This window comes from Ascaphus truei, chromosome 1 (genome assembly GCF_040206685.1).
Source record: "Ascaphus truei isolate aAscTru1 chromosome 1, aAscTru1.hap1, whole genome shotgun sequence".
Taxonomy (NCBI): Eukaryota; Metazoa; Chordata; class Amphibia; order Anura; family Ascaphidae; genus Ascaphus; species Ascaphus truei.
In genome coordinates this window covers 129,365,897-129,382,767 of record NC_134483.1, presented here as the reverse complement: position 1 = coordinate 129,382,767, position 16,871 = coordinate 129,365,897, and the positions used below count along the sequence as shown (strand labels likewise).

The following is a 16,871-nucleotide window of genomic DNA, read 5'->3' as shown; positions in this document are numbered from 1 at the left end:
AACCGCGATTCTGCAGGGGTTCCCAGAGCCGGGAGAGAGAAGGGCAGTTGCTAGGGGGAGTGGGCAGTTTCCTCCCCCCTGAATTGGCTGCTGCTGGGTAATGCAGCAAATCAGGAGGTGGCGTCAGGAACCTTGGGGGTGTGGCCAAGCAGAGTAGGAAATAGAATGGACAGCAGAGAGGTGATGCTTGGTGTCTGTCCTGTGTGTATTTTGTTCTGTTGTTTGTGTGTATGTGTCTTCTGTGACTGTCTCTGCCCCCTCTGTCTTGTGTGTGTGTGTGTAAGGCCTCAGCGAGGGTGGTGCTTAGCGGGCGGGCACGCTCACGCTAGCCTCAATGAAACACATTGAGCATCTGAGCATGTGCGGCGCATAGCTGCTTGCCAAACAAGCAAATTTGAATTTTCCGCTTGCTTGCGCGGCCGCGCATGAGCGCTTGCATGCTGAGCGCCACCCTGGCAGCAGCCTCAGCCCAGGTCCCCGCTGTGGCGGACGCTGCAGTGACAAGAGCCGCCCCACAATGGGGCAGGGCCCGCTGCGAGGGGGGGGCGCCGCGCTGCATCGACAAAATCCTGATCTCAAGAAAATTGAGATCAGGAGTCGCGATGGAGCGCTAGGCCACACCCCCAGTGGTTCAGCCACTGAGGACAAACTTACCGGGTGATATCACGGCCGCGCCCCCATCACTCCCCCATCACGCCCCTCCCTGTCTTCTCCCCTGCAGCTCTCTGCAGAACGGGGAATTTGGCTGCACATGCCGCCAGCCTCGAAGGCGCGCGTGCAGCGCGGGCAGTGGGGCCACAGCCTAAGGCTGCGCTTATAGTGCTGGCTATGTGACCGGCGACGTGACCGCGTGACGTCAGCCATCGCCATAGCTATTGTGATTCCTGCACTCTGGTGCAGGAAACCAAGGGAGGTCGATAGGAGGTGTGGCAGAGGCGTGGCTGTGAGTGGTTTGCTCTCATTGGCTGAACCGCAAATGTGCCACTGACGTCATACAGCGATCGCCGATAAAGCCTTTGACTACCGCCGATTGTGACCGCTCCGTTGCTCTGCAGCACCGTCGCGCCCATTATGGGCACCTGCGACAGACTGCATGTACTGGCTACGGCGCTGCTTGACATCGCAGTCGCCATAGCCAGCACTATAAGCGCAGCCTCAAGAGGAGGGGCTGCAGACAGAGAGTGTTTGTGCATAGAAGGAGAAGGAGTGGCTCAGTGAGTAAAGACACTGACTGGCACTGAGATTGAAGCCTGGCTTAATTCCCGGTGTCGAGTCCTTGTGACCTTGGGCAAGTCACGTTATCTCCCCGTGCCTCAGGCACCTCAAAAATAGATTGTAAGCTCCACGGGGCAGGGACATGTGCCTGCAAAATGTCTCTGTAAAGCGCTACCTAAAACTAGCAGCGCTATACAAGAACAAGCTATTATTATTACAGCTCAACCCCGTTATAGTGTGGTCCTCAGGGACCACCCGATCCGACTGCGCTAGAACTGGGGTCGCGCTAATTTTAAAAAACAAGATGGCCCAGCTGCGCCCGATCGGGAGGGAGGGAATGAGTAAGGAGGGAAGGAAGGAAGGAAGAGGTGGCCGGAAGCCCTACATGTCCCCCAACAGCGGCCCTCCGAGTTCAGCCGCAACCTGCTCCTTACCTCCCACCACCGGCATCCATCCCCCTCCACCAGCATCCACTTCCTCCCCCCCCGAGGCCCCCACACCTAACAGCCCTCCGCAGCATAAACAGTTTTGGGCCTAGCCCACGCGGCCCTCAGAGTCCCAGCCTGCTCCTCACTCACCCCCCCTACCGGCATCCACACCACCCCCCTCCTCCCGACCCCCCCCCCCTCCTCCCGACATCCCCCCTCCTCCCGACACCCCCCCTCCTGCCGACAACCCCCCTCCTCCCAACACCCCCCTCCTCCCGACACCCCTCTCCTCCCGACACCCCCCTCCTCCGACACCCCCCCTCCTCCTGATGCCAGCTCTGCTCCGATCTCAGCAGCCGACACCAAAGGTAGGGAGGGGGAGTGGGAGGTGTGAGTGTGGTGTGCTGTGCAGTGTAGTGTGCTGTGAGTGCTGTGAGTGCTGTGAGAGTGTTGTGTGCTGTGAGCAGTGTGCAGTGAGTGCTGGGAGTGTGTGCAGTGTGCAGTGTGCAGTGAGTGCTGGTAGTGTGTACAGTGAGAGTGTGTGCAGTGTGCAGCATGCAGTGAGAGTGTGTGCTGTGAGCAGTGTGCAGTGAGTGCTGGGAGAGTGCAGTGTGCAGTGTGCAGTGAGAGTGTGTGCAGTGAGAGTGTGTGCAGTGAGAGTGTGTGCAGTGTGTGCTGGGAGTGTGAGCAGTGTGCAGTGAGAGTGTGTGCAGTGTGAGTGTGTGCTGGGAGTGTGTGCTGGGAGTGTGTGCAGTGTGCAGTGAGTGCTGGGAGTGTGTGCAGTGTGCAGTGTGCAGTGTGCAGTGAGAGTGTATGCAGTGAGAGTGTGTGCAGTGAGTGCTGGGAGTGTGTGCAGTGAGAGTGTGTGCAGTGTGGAGTGTGTGCAGTGTGCAGTGTGCAGTGAGAGTGTGTGCTGGGAGTGTGTGAAGTGTGCAGTGAGAGTGTGTGCAGTGAGAGTGTGTGCAGTGTGCAGTGAGTGCTGGGAGTGTGTGCAGTGAGAGTGTGTGCAGTGAGAGTGTGTGCAGTGAGTGCTGGGAGTGTGTGCAGTGTGCAGTGAGAGTGTGTGCAGTGAGAGTGTGTGCAGTGTGCAAAAAATATGTAATTTTTTTAAAAACGGGAGCCACGTGAAAACCGCGTTATATAGGGGCGCGCTATAACGGGGTTAAGCTGTATTATTATAATAGGGGAGATGCAGCGTGTGTTTGTTTGTATAGGGGGTGGCCGTGTGTGTGTGTGTGTGTGTGTGTGTGTGTGTGTGTGTGTATATATATATACAGTGTTCGACAAACCTATACATTTGCTCGCCCCGGGCGAGTGGATTTAAGCCCCGGGCGAGTAAATATTGGCCCAAGCAGCACACGTTTGGTACTAGGTGGCGAGTAGATTTTTGGGTGTGGCGAGTAGATTTTTTGGTGATTTGTCAACCACTGTATATATATATATATATATATTGTGTGTGTATATATACACACACACACACACAATACCGTTTTTGGATCCACAAAATCAGGAGACTGCACTCTAGGGTTTGAGAAATAAAGCTGTATTTTTAAAGCATGACACAATACATTCAACGTTTCGGTCCCTGGAATGGGACCTTCCTCAGGGTGGTGCAGTTTTTAATTAATTAATTAATATATGTGTGTGTGTGTGTGTGTGTGTGTGTGTACAAGAAGAAAAAAGTATCCCAATACAAGCATACAAAAATATTCAATTTATTAAATGCATCACATACAACATATAATAATTAAAACCATGCCACAGTGTCACTGAGACAGAATGAATAGGCTGAAACCTCAATGATTAAATAAAGAGTGACCTCTATAACAATGTATAATATCTAATGCGCAAGCATTGATGTAACCACAAGTAGCACAAAAGATTGTTTCATATGTAACACAGTTTCCCCGCCCCCCCTAATCGCAGATAGAGACATGTGTGGGAATATATCCGTATTACCAGGTGTGGTGCTTTACCTGTCAGGCTCACAGGAGGCCTGAGCCTCCGCCAGTTGAGAGCCTGGGGTGTATCCTCTGGAACAATACTCATATATATAGCGCCTCCACCTGTGCAGGATTCTAGTGGGTAGAATGATCCCTGGCACAGGACACACATATAATAACCACATACACCAAAGGTATATATAAACAGTTTACTATAGGGGCAGATAAACACACTACAACAATATACATCAACCATATGATGGTGTCCTACTATAACTCTGACCTCCTAAGGCCATAGACCCACACCCTATACCCAGGTGTCTCAAGAGTCCCAAGAGTCCCGCAACCCACCCCTTAGGCGTGATAAGCGCCTGTGTGGTACCGGTAACGTTGGTGCACTTGGTGACTGTACCTGCCTGGGGCTCCTGCACCGGGTACAGCAGAACCACGGAAAAGGACCTCTCTGCATCAAGCGCCGAAGTCGAAGCGATGGCGTCCTCTTCCAAATAGGAGGATCTGCCTCTGGTGATCTCACCACACACAGTTTCTTATCTGTGGGGAGGTAGATCTGGTCGCAGACCTCACTTGTCAGGGCCGCGCAGCACTGCAGCTGTGTCCCTAACTAACTGGTAAAGGGCAAAGCAACTAACTGCAGGGGCCTTCCCTAAAGCAGCCACAAACTAGGATGAGTAGGGGCCTAGCTGGGGCCTAGGGGTTTCTCTGGCCTAGTGCAGGGGCCACTTGCTCCCTGCACCTACACACCCTCCCCTGTCTGTGTCCCAGCTCTTACTGACTTCCTGGGCTAGTTCTCAACAATATATATACACACAGCCATAGCCTCTCTGACCTTCAACACATACTTCAGTCTGACTTTTTGAGACTCGAAAACTGGATTTTCCAAAACAAACTGTTTTTAAACACTGACAAGACTGTAACAATGGTATTTGGGACCAAGACTAAATTTGTAAAGCTTCCAGCGACTGAGCTCCTGATTAGAACCAATGCTAACACCACCCTAATCCCTGTCACTAGTTTTAAATACCTGGGCTTATGGTTTGACTCCCACTTAACATTCGGAATGCACATTGATACCCTGACAACCAAGACCTACTGTATGCCAAACTAGGGGTACTTTACAGGAATAAATCCTCCCTAAGTCTCCTGGTCAGAAAGCGTATCGCAAGCCAGATGCAAATGCTAATTATTGACTATGGAGACATAGTATATGGCACGGCACCTCAAACCCACCTTAGCAAACTTGACACCCTCTACAATTCAATTTGTCGTTTTGTTCTCCAATGCAACTACAACACACATCACTGCGAAATGCTCAAAGAACTAGATTGGTCATCACTAGAGTCTAGGCGCAAATTTCACCTTTCCTGTCTTGCCTTTAAATTCTTTATGGGCAAGCTACCCAGCTATCTGAATAAGCTCCTCACCCCTACCACATGCAGCACTTATCACATGAGATCAGACTCCAAAAGACTGTTAATGGTCCCACGGCTCAACAAAGTATCCGGCCGTTCCTCCTTCTCTTACCGTGCACCCCAAAACTGTAACAACCTACCAGAGACTCTCACATCCACAACCAGTTTAAATTCTTTCAAATCTAAGGTGGTGTGAAAGGCAGGGGGGGTGGCGTCAAAAGGAAGGGGGGGGCATCAAAGGCAAAGGGGGGCCGTCAAAGGCAGGGGGGGCGTGAAAGGCAGGGGGGGCGTCAAAGGCAGGGGGGCATCAAAGGCAGGGGGGGCATCAAAGGCAGGGGGGGGCGTCAAAGGCAGGGGGGGGGTCATCAAAGGCATGGATTCCTCCCCCTGCATTTCCTCACCTGCCAGTATGGATGTTGAGCCGTAGAGAGCGTGCTCTGGGAGGTGGGGGGAAGTGGGAGAGTGGGAGAGCGACACACCTACCTCTACTTCCGGGCGCCGCCATCTTCTCACTCGGCGCCGCGAGGGAGGAAGGGGGTCCTTCCGGGCGCCGCCATCTTAGGAGCCGCGAGGGAGGAAGGGGGTCTTTCCGGGCGCCGCCATCTTAGGCGCCGCGAGGCAGCTGCAGCCTGCCTGGCCACTGCCTGTTCCCCCGCCGGGGAGGGAGATGAGCGGAACGCCGGGAGGGAGGAGAGATGAGCGGAGCGCCGGGAGGGAGAGATGAGCAGAGCGCCGGGAGGGAGAGATGAGCGGAGCGCCGGGAGGGAGGGAGAGATGAGCACCGGGAGGGAGAGATGAGCGCCGGGAGGGAGAGATGAGCGCTGGGAGGGAGAGATGAGCGCCGGGAGGGAGTGAGAGATGAGCGCCGGGAGGGAGAGATGAGCGCCGAGAGGGAGGGAGAGATGAGCGCCGAGAGGGAGGGAGAGATGAGCGGAGCGCCGGGAGGGAGGTGTGTGTGTGTGTGGCGCCGAGGGGGAAGAGAGTGGCAGTTGGGTGACGTCAGACCCACCAATCTGATTGGCCAGAGGCACTAACCATTCGATTTTATATATTAAGATAAATAAATATTTTCCTTCAGGGGAAGCTGTAAGCCCAATTGGCTGCTGTTGCATCACATGTGCTCCAGCCCCTGGGGCTGCTAGGAGTTGTAGGCCCTTGGAGACCTCTTTAGCATTGGGGCCGCGTGCGCTATTGCGACTGTGCATGCGCAAATCTGTAATGTATGCCGCTGCTAACTGCGCATGCGTGAACATGTAATGGCCGCCGAACTCCTGACACTATGCTACGCATGCGTGACTACACTGCGCAAGCACATCAAACATAGTGGCATCCTGAGGCGGATGCCGCCGGAGCCCCGCAGCTCCCCAACATACCCCGTTCTCCTGCGGAGATAAGGGGGCCCGGGGGAAGCCCGCTATACTCTCCCCCTGGTGAAATATCCAACGGCCCCGCTTGGGGAACGACGTCACTCAGCATAAGATTATACAATAAAAATTCAGGGCATGATATGTACAACTTATCACACTTAACTGTAAACAATATGGTAGTTCAGTGCACATAAGATAACGAGGCCAGCTGAGTGTTAGCTGTTTGCTGAGACCCATAGTGAGGTGCTCCTAACTGATTGTGTGAGGGCGACTCACTTCGACTCCTGTGAGTCTCTTTTACTGTAACTAAAATCTCAGCTTCTAGTCCACTTCCTCCTGGTGGAAGAGATAGCGGGAGGTCTCTGAGCCAGACCTTTACCCGACCATCACGTATGCGGTAGACAAGGAGGACTTGACTTTTTCCTCGGTCTACCACATGGTGGATAAGAGCGCTCCATGTTGCGCATGAAGGAGTAGAATAGATGTGATGCATCCAAATTGGTTAGAATTCCTCCACAATATATGTAAATGATACTGGATGACAATAGAAAGTCCATGAATGATATGGCAAATTATCAGGTATGGGCTAAGTGTCTAGTGGGGTCCACTTGACCTCCACAACTGAAACACCATGTATGCCCAACCTAGTAACCAATATATAATAAACAGAGGCACTGGTAACCATATATATGCAGGGACGCTGCGGCCCTTTACCTTAGTGCTTGCAGGACTTCTAGACATCCAGGGCGTGCAGTCCATCCAGGTAAGTAGACAGCAAGAAGAGAAGTGATGATGTGTAGCACAGCCACGGATTCCAACTCCCAATGAGACTGGAAAAAATGACAAAGGTGAACACTCCAATGTAGCAACAGGTCAGGTTTATTGCAGGGTGGTGCAGCAACAGGACAACACGAACGCACCTACGCGTTTCGTGCACTAGGCACTTTATCAAGGTGCACGAAATGCGTAGGTGCGTTCGTGTTGTCCTGTTGCTGCACCACCCTGCAATAAACCTGACCTGTTGCTACATTGGAGTGTTCACCTTTGTCATTTTTTCCGGTCTCATTGGGAGTTGGAATCCGTGGCTGTGCTACACATCATCACTTCTCTTCTTGCGCATGAAGGAGGCAATGATTACCAGAGCAGTAATAACACAGTCCTGGGTCGCTCTAGCAATCACTTCAGGAGTGACATCTTCTGGGGACATCACGAGATCACCGTGCAGATCCATGTATTGAGATGGCAGTGCATGGGGATTCTTCGCGATGAAGTAACCACCGAGCAGGGCCTCTTTACTGGATACCTCCATGGTAGCCTGCAGGGAGTAAAGGGTTGGTGCCTCACCGGTCCGCTAGCTGCTGACTCTTCTTTCCACTTGGCAGGTAGGCTGTAGGGGTTGATCCACAGTTACCGTCTGGTAGCCATCTTTCAGGGGACACACCTCCGCCAGGATGCGATGACGGGGCGAGCCAATCGCCCTGGTGACCATACCTTTAGAGCTACCATGCTCCGCGGCCACCTAGGAACTCACACACGACACCCCTGGGGCAGTCAACTCACCCTATCGTCAGGTACTGATCCCAGGCTGGGGACCGATGGTACCAGCATTGTAGTAGGCCGGACTGGCCGTTGTAGGGCACACGTGCCCACAGCAGGGTCCGCAGCAGATGAGGCAATTGGTTCTTTGTCCTCAACTTCACTTAAGTGGTCCGCCGGCTGGCGCATCACCACGGCTGGTTGGCTGCTGTCATCAGTTGACAAGGATGGGGGTAGGGACACCTCCACAGGGGAACAGAGTCAGGGCACCTCGCATTCACAGGTGGCAATTGCCACGAAGCAGTCCTGTTCCTGCGGCATCAGTGGTAGCGATCCCCATTCTCCCTGGGCAGTCGCCTTACCCTTAGTTGGTTCCGCCATCTGTATTTCTGGCTCTGGAACAGGTTCTAGAGTTGAGTCTGGAACCGAGTCCGGAACCGTGGTTATGGCACACGGGCCCTCCGAAACTCCAAGGTTGAAGTAGATTGGTGAAAAGCATTGATCACCCCAGTAGAGAGACCAGTCGCATCTTTCTCTGCAGGTTCCGACTCTAGAACCGACTCTGGAACTCTTTTGAGAGTGCATGGGCCCTCTGAAACGTCCGTGAGGGGGGTAAGTTGATTAGCTGCATTGACCAGCCCAGTATTGAAGTCGATCGCCTCTTCCTCTGCAGGTTCTGTAAGCCGCAGCAGCACGGGTTTCAGGAACTGTGCCCCGCAGCAGGCACATTTGGGTCTCCAGGTCAATCGGCCACCTGGGAAGTCACTCCTTCTCCACCCACGCGGTATAAACAACCCCCCTTGAGAAAGGTCCCGTTCCGGGACAGAAAACAGGTTTAATTTAAATTTAAGCTAGCACAGTATTTATATCCTGAATACTCAGGGCGTTTCATTCCCTGACGAAGTCGGCAAGCGCCGCCGAAATGCGTAGAACTGTGACGTCATCGCGCAAGCACGTAGTATGCGTGGTGTTCTGCTGCTATCTAAGGGACTCCTGTATACTAAGATTGCCTCTGGCACCTCGTGTTGATTAGCTGCAGAGGTGAGACCGTTACCATTTCCCACTGTGCCTGCTTTCACGGTGACTCTGTCTGCGGTCGTTTCTGCTGTGTGTGAGCGTTCCAGCAGCAGGTCTAAAGGCAACTAGCATTCAGTGGGTATACATAAAGGTCTCCCCCATCCATCTCAGCTGAACTGTACCAGGAGTCGTTGTGTAAAGATACCTTTACGTGAATTTTACTCTTTATGTCTTTTACATACATACATACATACATACATACATACATACATACATACATTCATACATACATACATACATACATACGTATACACACACACACACTGGCCGAGTTTACAGAGGGATTTAGGATCCCGTTTGTGCATCAAGCGGGAGCGCAGGGAGAACTCAATTTAAAATCAACAATAGATCATAGGAACATTGCCAAGGAAAAAGTATTTAAGGAAGTTGAATTACAGATGCAGCCACCTGTATTAGAACTCGTGCCTGGGAAATTTTGGGGCAGTGTCACAGTAAATGCATCATCATTTCTGTGAAATTCTAAATGGCCAATCGGATTAACACAGTGGGGTGTCCCTGCAATCCCATTCCAACTGAATGAGAGAGAGGTCTTTTGAGAGCAGGAAGTCACCTTGGCTGAACTGTAAGGAATCGGGGACCACGTCCCTTGCGGCGTGACCCCTCCTTACCAACTACCAGTACTGCAGCGGCTGCTGCCCTCGCCCCTACCCATGCCGCCGCCCAGCGCATACCTTGAACTCTGCTGCCGCGGCCGCCGTCTTGGATTCTGGCGCTGGTGTTAGAGTGCGCGCTTCCTTCAAGGATTTATAGCGCGCACATTATGCCTGTCTCCACCCCCTGCTCGGCGTGGGAGTCTTCACCACGTCTCCAGCACTCTCAGCTGTGCTCTACTACTTCCTGGTCTCTCAGCCACTCATGAGCAGCTCCTCGACACGCCCCCGCCATGCCCCGCGTCCGGATTGGTTACTGCCGCTTTAAATATCCTGCTTTGCTTTCACTTCCTTGCTCTGCATAGCTCCTTGCTACCTATGTTGCCTGGAACCTGTGTCGTGCTCTCTTTCTGTTTATTTCCTACAGCTATTGACCCTATGTGCACCGATTCTGTTTTATCTCTATTCCCTGAGATTACCACGGTCTTGGTTGGAGGAGAAAAAGTAAAGAAAACTTTGCAGAGAAGACACTTCCCATTATGGGTCGTTGCTCACACATGGCCATGTGAGTGCTGTTAACATTATTTGGTCATTTACATCCACCACCCCCAACCCCTCCCCACCCTCTATTCCCTATTGAGTCTATTGAGACAACGACTGATTGTGCTTTTCTGTTCTTGTTTTTTGCGCTCACCACACCGTGTACTTTAAACCCCCATTGCCTGGCTTGAGAATTTCCCCATTAGGGGTCATCCACATGAAAGAAGTGGGGCGTTCAGGTTGATCCAGCACCTATCCTATCCGGAGCGGGTGTCTGTTAATGACGAGATTGATCAGGATTTGCATTCAGTCATTTATGCGAATTTCGACCTGGTGGCAGCATTGGGGGGTAAAACGGAGCAGGCGTTGTTGGCGAAGGCCGACATTAACTGCGCATTCCAGCTTTTGCCAGTGCACCCAGAGTGTTTCCATCTGTTAGGTTACATGCTGGAAGGAAAAAGACAAAACATGCAGGGGACCTGCAATAGTGTATTACCCAAGGGATAACCGGATGTTTACAAAGAAGGAGCAATTTATTATTAAAATATCGTGGTTAAAAACCATGGATAACAATTAATAAACATTTAATGAACATACATTTATATTAATAAAATAATTAATGAACTGGTGCCTAGGCACTATCCACACTTTAATAGTTAGGAACAATGTCCAGCAGTTCCGTTCTTTGCTCCGCCTGATCTAAAATTGGAAACCTACTCACCACAGGTAAGTAGTATATAAGCAGTGTATAAGCACTTGGTGCTGGTGGTCTTGGCCTCTGATGTCGCCGTCCGCCTTGTGATATGTTCGCATCTGCTGCCGGGGATCTGTTTCTGTGTTCCTGTGAGCGCTGCTTCCTGGAATACACCCGATCTCCTCGGCGTGATGACGTCACCTGTATTGGTCCTCGGCTACGGTGGCTCAGCGGTACCACCAGACCTTCCTACGCGTTTCGAAAGTAGGTTTCCAATTTTAGAATTGTTATCCATGGTTATCCATGGTTTTTAACCACGATAATTTAATAATAAATTGCTCCTTCTTTGTAAACATCCGGTTATCCCTTGGGTAATACACTATTGCAGGTCCCCTGCATGTTTTGTCTTTTTCTTTCTCCTTTTCCTGAGGTCATTGTTCATCAGAAGAAATCATAAATCCACTCATCTCTACCACACCTCAGCGCCAGAAAAGATTTTTTTCCAGCCTTCACTCCATCTCTGGGTAGAAGATACCAGAAATATCTTTTAAAGGCAGCTCCAGGACTACCTATTGGACTCTTTATCAAAGGTTTTTAATATCCATTATTGTCATTGCACCAGCGCTGAGTACACACCTATTATTTTACTTACATGCTGGAAGAGCAATACTTTGTCGACTTGTGTGTGTCAATGGGCTGTGTCCTGTCTTATTTTTATTTTGAAACCTTGAGCACTTTTCTCGAATGGGTAGTTCGGAAGAGGGTACAGACGGCAGGGGCCATACATTACCTGGACGACTTCCTGTTCATGGGAACCGGTGGGTTTAATTTGTGTGCGAAATGGCTGCTCAAATTTGTGACCATGAAACGGTAATTTGAGGTCCCATTAGCTAAATAAAAAAACGTGGGTTCGACGACGGTTCTCAGTTTTCTGGGGATTGAGGTTGATTCAGAGAGGATGGAGAACAGGCTCCCTCAAGAAAAGCTGGTCATGCTGAGGAAGTTGTTGGTGGAATATATGGCCTCAAGAAAGACCTCGCTGAGGCATTTTCAATCACTGATTGGCCACCTGGTCTTTGCGGTGAGGTTAATGCCGGTAGGACGGGTTTTCTCAATGTACTTGGCAGCAGCGACGATGGGGTCAAAGTGTTCTAACCACTTTATTTGGGTCACTGCCGAAATTTGCATTGATTTGGCAGTTTGGCTGGTGTCTTTGGATTCATATAACGGGTGGACGTTGCGGCGGGGGCGGACGTATGGTAACGCGGAGTTGCGGCGGTTTATTGACGTGGCTTGTCAGTAGATTTTGGGGCATACTTTAACGATGGTCGGTCAACTAGAGGAGACCCATTTAGTTCAGAACCTGACATTCTTAGCATTATTCCCTTTATTATTCCCTTTGGTGGTGGCAGTGAGGTTGTCGGGACATCTGTTTGCAAATAGGGAGGTAATTTTCTGGTCTGATAACATGGGGGTGATGGAAGCGGTTACACCCTGTTTTAGATTTTCTGCGCAGCTTCGTGCTTTCGTGCCTTCAATTGAACATAGCATTTAAGGCGCGGCACGTTTCAGATATTGCAAATTACATTGCTGATTCTTTATCCCTGTTACATATAACAGAGTTAGATAACAGAAGTTAGTGCCAGGTGGGGATCAAGGCGGGCTGTGGTGTCCGGTAGATTTCTTGGAATCGGGGACGGTCTAGTGATGAACTTAGTATAAGCCAGGTATGTGGGGTGCATAGGCGGCTTGGCGCGAATATCAGGATTTAGTGGAGCACCTGGGGTTGGACGTGTCGAAGGCAGGGGGCCCTATTGACGTACCTTTTAACCTTAAAGGACAGGGGCTTGGCAGGCGGGTCGATAGCAAAGAGTTTGACGGGTCTCTTTTTCTAAAATTGGGTGGAAAGGAGGACCCTTCTAAGCTATTCGTAAACAAGGTGGGGCAGCAATGGAAGTGGCGCGCTCAGGGCTTGGGCCGAGGTAATTTGGAATTCACTGATACTCTGCGAGGAGAGGTGAGCGGTCGTGAGTCTGTACGGGAGGAATTTTGGACTGTGCACGGAACGGGTTTAGGTTCTCTTGTGGTGGTGGGGGGGGGGGGGGCGAGGGGTATGCGGTGGATTCAACTGCTTCCCCAGTTGCTGGTCTTGGCCAGAGACAGGAGTGCCCCCCAGATCCTGATCCTTCATGCCGGGGGTAATGACGTGGCGGCGGTGCATTCCTTGGAATTGGTCGAGGCAATGAGGTGGAATTTGGTTCAATTCTTTGGGTTTTGGTGGGGGATACAGATTGGTTTGGTTTGATATAATACATAGGGAGGGGGCTGGGTGGTTAACCATCCAGTTTTTGATTCCATGTCTAGCTGTTTAAGGGGGGGTTCAATAGACCTGTTGGTGGCTGCAGTTGTGGGGGCTTGTCCTTGCCAGACGGGGGCTCTCTGCTGGTAAAGCCGTGTGGGGCTGGGAGTGGTGAGCGGGCGGGGGTCATTAAAGGTGACCCTCAAGCCGGGCACATATGATGTGGCCGTTGTTAGCCCGGCTTGAGGGTCATCATTTTAAGGACCTTTGACCTTTCACCCATTGAATGAGCACTCTGGCAGGGATGGGAATTTATCCAATTATTTAATGTTTAAATAAAAAGCTGCAGTCTTTGTACCTCCAGATATGGTCTCTGTAATTATTTGTTCGCACTTATGTGGATATCAGGTAATTGTGAGAGGGGAAGGGAGCTCTCTTGGTCAAGCAGCAATGAGCCTTAAGTGTGCGGCCGCCATGAACGGGGAACCAGGCTCAACTTCCTCTCCTTGCGACCTCTGGCCGCTCTCCTTCTGCCGGCGGCTGAGGGGGATGACACGTCAGGGGACATGAGGGGGGAGGTGCTGGGAAGGTCTTAAAGGCCCGCTGGCAGGACGTGCGGTCAGTCCACTCCCTGCCAACAATTTCCCGCCCATTCCTTGTTTATGAATGTTGTTAACATCGTTTTGTGTTACAGTGTGAAGTTCAATATAATTTTACAAACATACATGACAAGAAGGACTGAAGTTCCTTGATGGATGGCAGACGAATCTCCATTTTTGATACCCATGTAGGGTTGAGTTGGACTGTGTTGTCACGGTCACAGCGGCAGTTGAGGGGGGTAAGTGCTTGTCCTTGCCAGACGGGGCTCTTTGCTCCCAGCCCCACCTGGCTTTTCCAGCGGAGTGGGCAGGGGTCATTTAAACGTGACTTCCGGGAGCCCACTCGCGCTAACAGCTGGGTCACGTGGGCCTGGCTTGAGGATCACGGGGTCATCGGTTCAAGGACCCTTGACCTTTCACCCGTTGAGTGAGCACTCTGGCAGGGATGAGCATTTATCCAATTATTTAATGTTTAAATAAAAAGCTGCTGCATTTGTACTTCCAGACCTGGTCTCTGTCATTATTTGTTTATACTTATGTGGGTATCGGGTAATTGTAGTTGGGGAAGAGGGCTCTTTCGCAGTCTCCCTGGTCATCTATATAGAGTATCTAATGTAAACTCCTTGGGAGCAGGGCAGGAAGGGTTACATTTGGCGTGTGGCTGGGTATGCAAAGAAGAATGTTTTTGAGGTTTTTGCTCTTTTGGAACTTTTGGAGCGAAGAAAATATGTTTTTATGAATAATGGTGAAATTTGTGTTTCCCGGCGTGGAAATTGTAGTGGGCATTAGAGATTGTGAGCTGATATGTATGCCAAGTAATCTTGTCAAATCCTAAAATGCAAATTTTTTCCAATAACCGAAAGCTAATATTGCATGAATCTCAAATTGTGAGGATTGAAGTTACAATGGCTGCCGTCATTGGGTAGCTACCCTATTTTCCCGCCTAAACAAAATGTCGCCTTTTCCATGTGAATTCACAATGGTGGCGAGTAACGGCCGTATGTTTGATTAACTGTTTTGATAAACATGATGCTCATTTGTAAAGGAGCGTTATGTGTACCTATAAGTGATTTAACTACAGTCCAGGGAGAGAAAGCTGAAGTGCAACAATTTTCACGTTCAGAAAATTTTAATTCCCTGTAGTAGAGAACTGAGATGTGAGCTGTGAGCAGCCAACTATAACAGTTCTCAAAATATGTTATTCTTGGGGCAAAAAAAAGGGTTTGGGGCACCAGGTTTTTGAGTTACATTGTAGTGCGCCCAGGATTGAGAGACTGTTAAAGTGACGAATGGTGGTGGGTCCAACTCCCCGCTACAAAGACACTTTGTTTGGCCTGATATTAATGGGACTGAGGTTTCCTGACAAAAAAAAAAAAAAAAAGATGCAGACGTGCGAGGTTGCAACTAAGCGCAGAGCCTGATCCGGATGTGATCAAGGAGTCGTCATCCCCTTCCACCGAGTTCACGAATATCCCAGCAGGGGAAGTCCCTGCATCGGATAAAGAAGAACTGGCATCGTCCCACGTGGAGCAATTTGACGTCCTTTCCGCAGAGGCACCTTCCTTATCGGAGGTGCATCTGGATGTTGAGTATGTAGAGGTCCTGGAGTTGTCTACAGAGTGGTGCTCACCCCGATCCAACGGGGAGGCCAAGCTCCTTGCTTTAAGAGCAGGTTCCCATCCAGTCTCTACTGTAGTGCTAAAACTTCTCATATGTTCCGGTTTTTAAATTGCCGCTCCACGAGGCTTGCAGCGGTAATTTTAAAACCGGTACAAATTAGATGTTTTACGCGCTCCTTCAGGACACTGCGACAAGGCCTCCAAAACTGAAACTGGTACATATGGTCATCTTATATATGATACATACTATAAGGGGGTAAACTGGTTCTCTGTCGGAGAGGCCTGAAACACACGGCAAATCAATGCATTCATTACAGGCCCCTCTGGCAATGAAGAGTTGAAGCTTTGTCTGATACAGTAATTATTCTTTATATAAACGGACTAAAATAATCAATGTGTTATTTTTTTATACAGTTCTGCTGGTTTGCAAACTTTTTGGGGAAGTGCAAAACCTTAACCCTACAACATGCTGTATGTAAAAATACTATTGGTTGGACTAATATTTGAATAAACAAACAACTTTCTATTTTAAATGTACAGTAATTGGTAACTTTATAGTAAAACATCTAACAATATTTTTGAGATATTGAAAATATAAAATACAGTCTTAAAGGAGTAAAACATTTGGCCTTTACCAATTTCTCGGGGAACTCATCGTAACCTCCCTTCAAACAACACAGGTTGAAATGCATTATATTACACTGTAACCTTTCCCCATGTACTGTACAGTATGAGCCAACAAAGCAATTCATTCAAGATCATATCCTTATTGTTGTATAGTGCCTCCTTCTGACATTTTTCATTGACTTGCTGTACCTCTGACTTGGATCATCTTGGTGACACTGCCCACATATTCATACAGAAGGACAAGGTTACATTCAGGAATATCAATCCCTTCATCTGCCACTGAAGTTGCTATCAGCATCTTGCTCTCTTCTGGGCTTTTGGATGCATCCAGCACACCTTTTTGACTTGAGAAGGTCATGCCTACAGAAAAGAGACCAAAATAGTATTTAGACGTAGAGATGTGCAGTTACGTTATATGTTTTGGCTGCGCAAATGTTCGTGCAAATCTATTAGAAAATACAATTTATGCCAATTCTTTCAGAAACTAGCAGTTACAAATGCTTGTTACGCAACTTTTTCTTTAAAAAACAAACCTTTTCAGTATTTTGCAACATATTTAATTGCGTTGCCTAAACTGCCAAACTGTGAAAAACATCTCAAGGGTTTAATTTTTAAAGTGCAATAATGACAGTTGGGCACTACCCTAACTTGAATGGGAGTTTCCGTACCATAGAATCTGTAACCCGTACCCGGCTGTTGGGACGTACGCTCCAGGAACCCTATTATTAGATTCCTTTTTTTAATTAGATAGAGGCCTTCCTCCAGTTGGGATTTCGGCCATGGGACAAGCAATATTAGGTGTATAATAAGTCATAGGTGTCAGGAACTTTTCCTAAAAATAACTGGCATTTATTAAACAGTTTAACAATAAAAACAAAGTGATTGA

General features: G+C 49.6%; 1 protein-coding gene across 1 annotated transcript in view; it reads right to left on the bottom strand.

The window, feature by feature from the left end:
• The window catches only part of LOC142491888 (antiviral innate immune response receptor RIG-I-like), a 145,202-nt gene that overhangs the window by 19,388 nt on the left and 108,943 nt on the right, over positions 1–16,871 (bottom strand). The window contains exon 17 of the mRNA XM_075594709.1: positions 16,175–16,345. Coding sequence (XP_075450824.1) covers positions 16,175–16,345 — 171 coding nt within the window. The remainder of the gene's footprint in view (positions 1–16,174; positions 16,346–16,871) is intronic.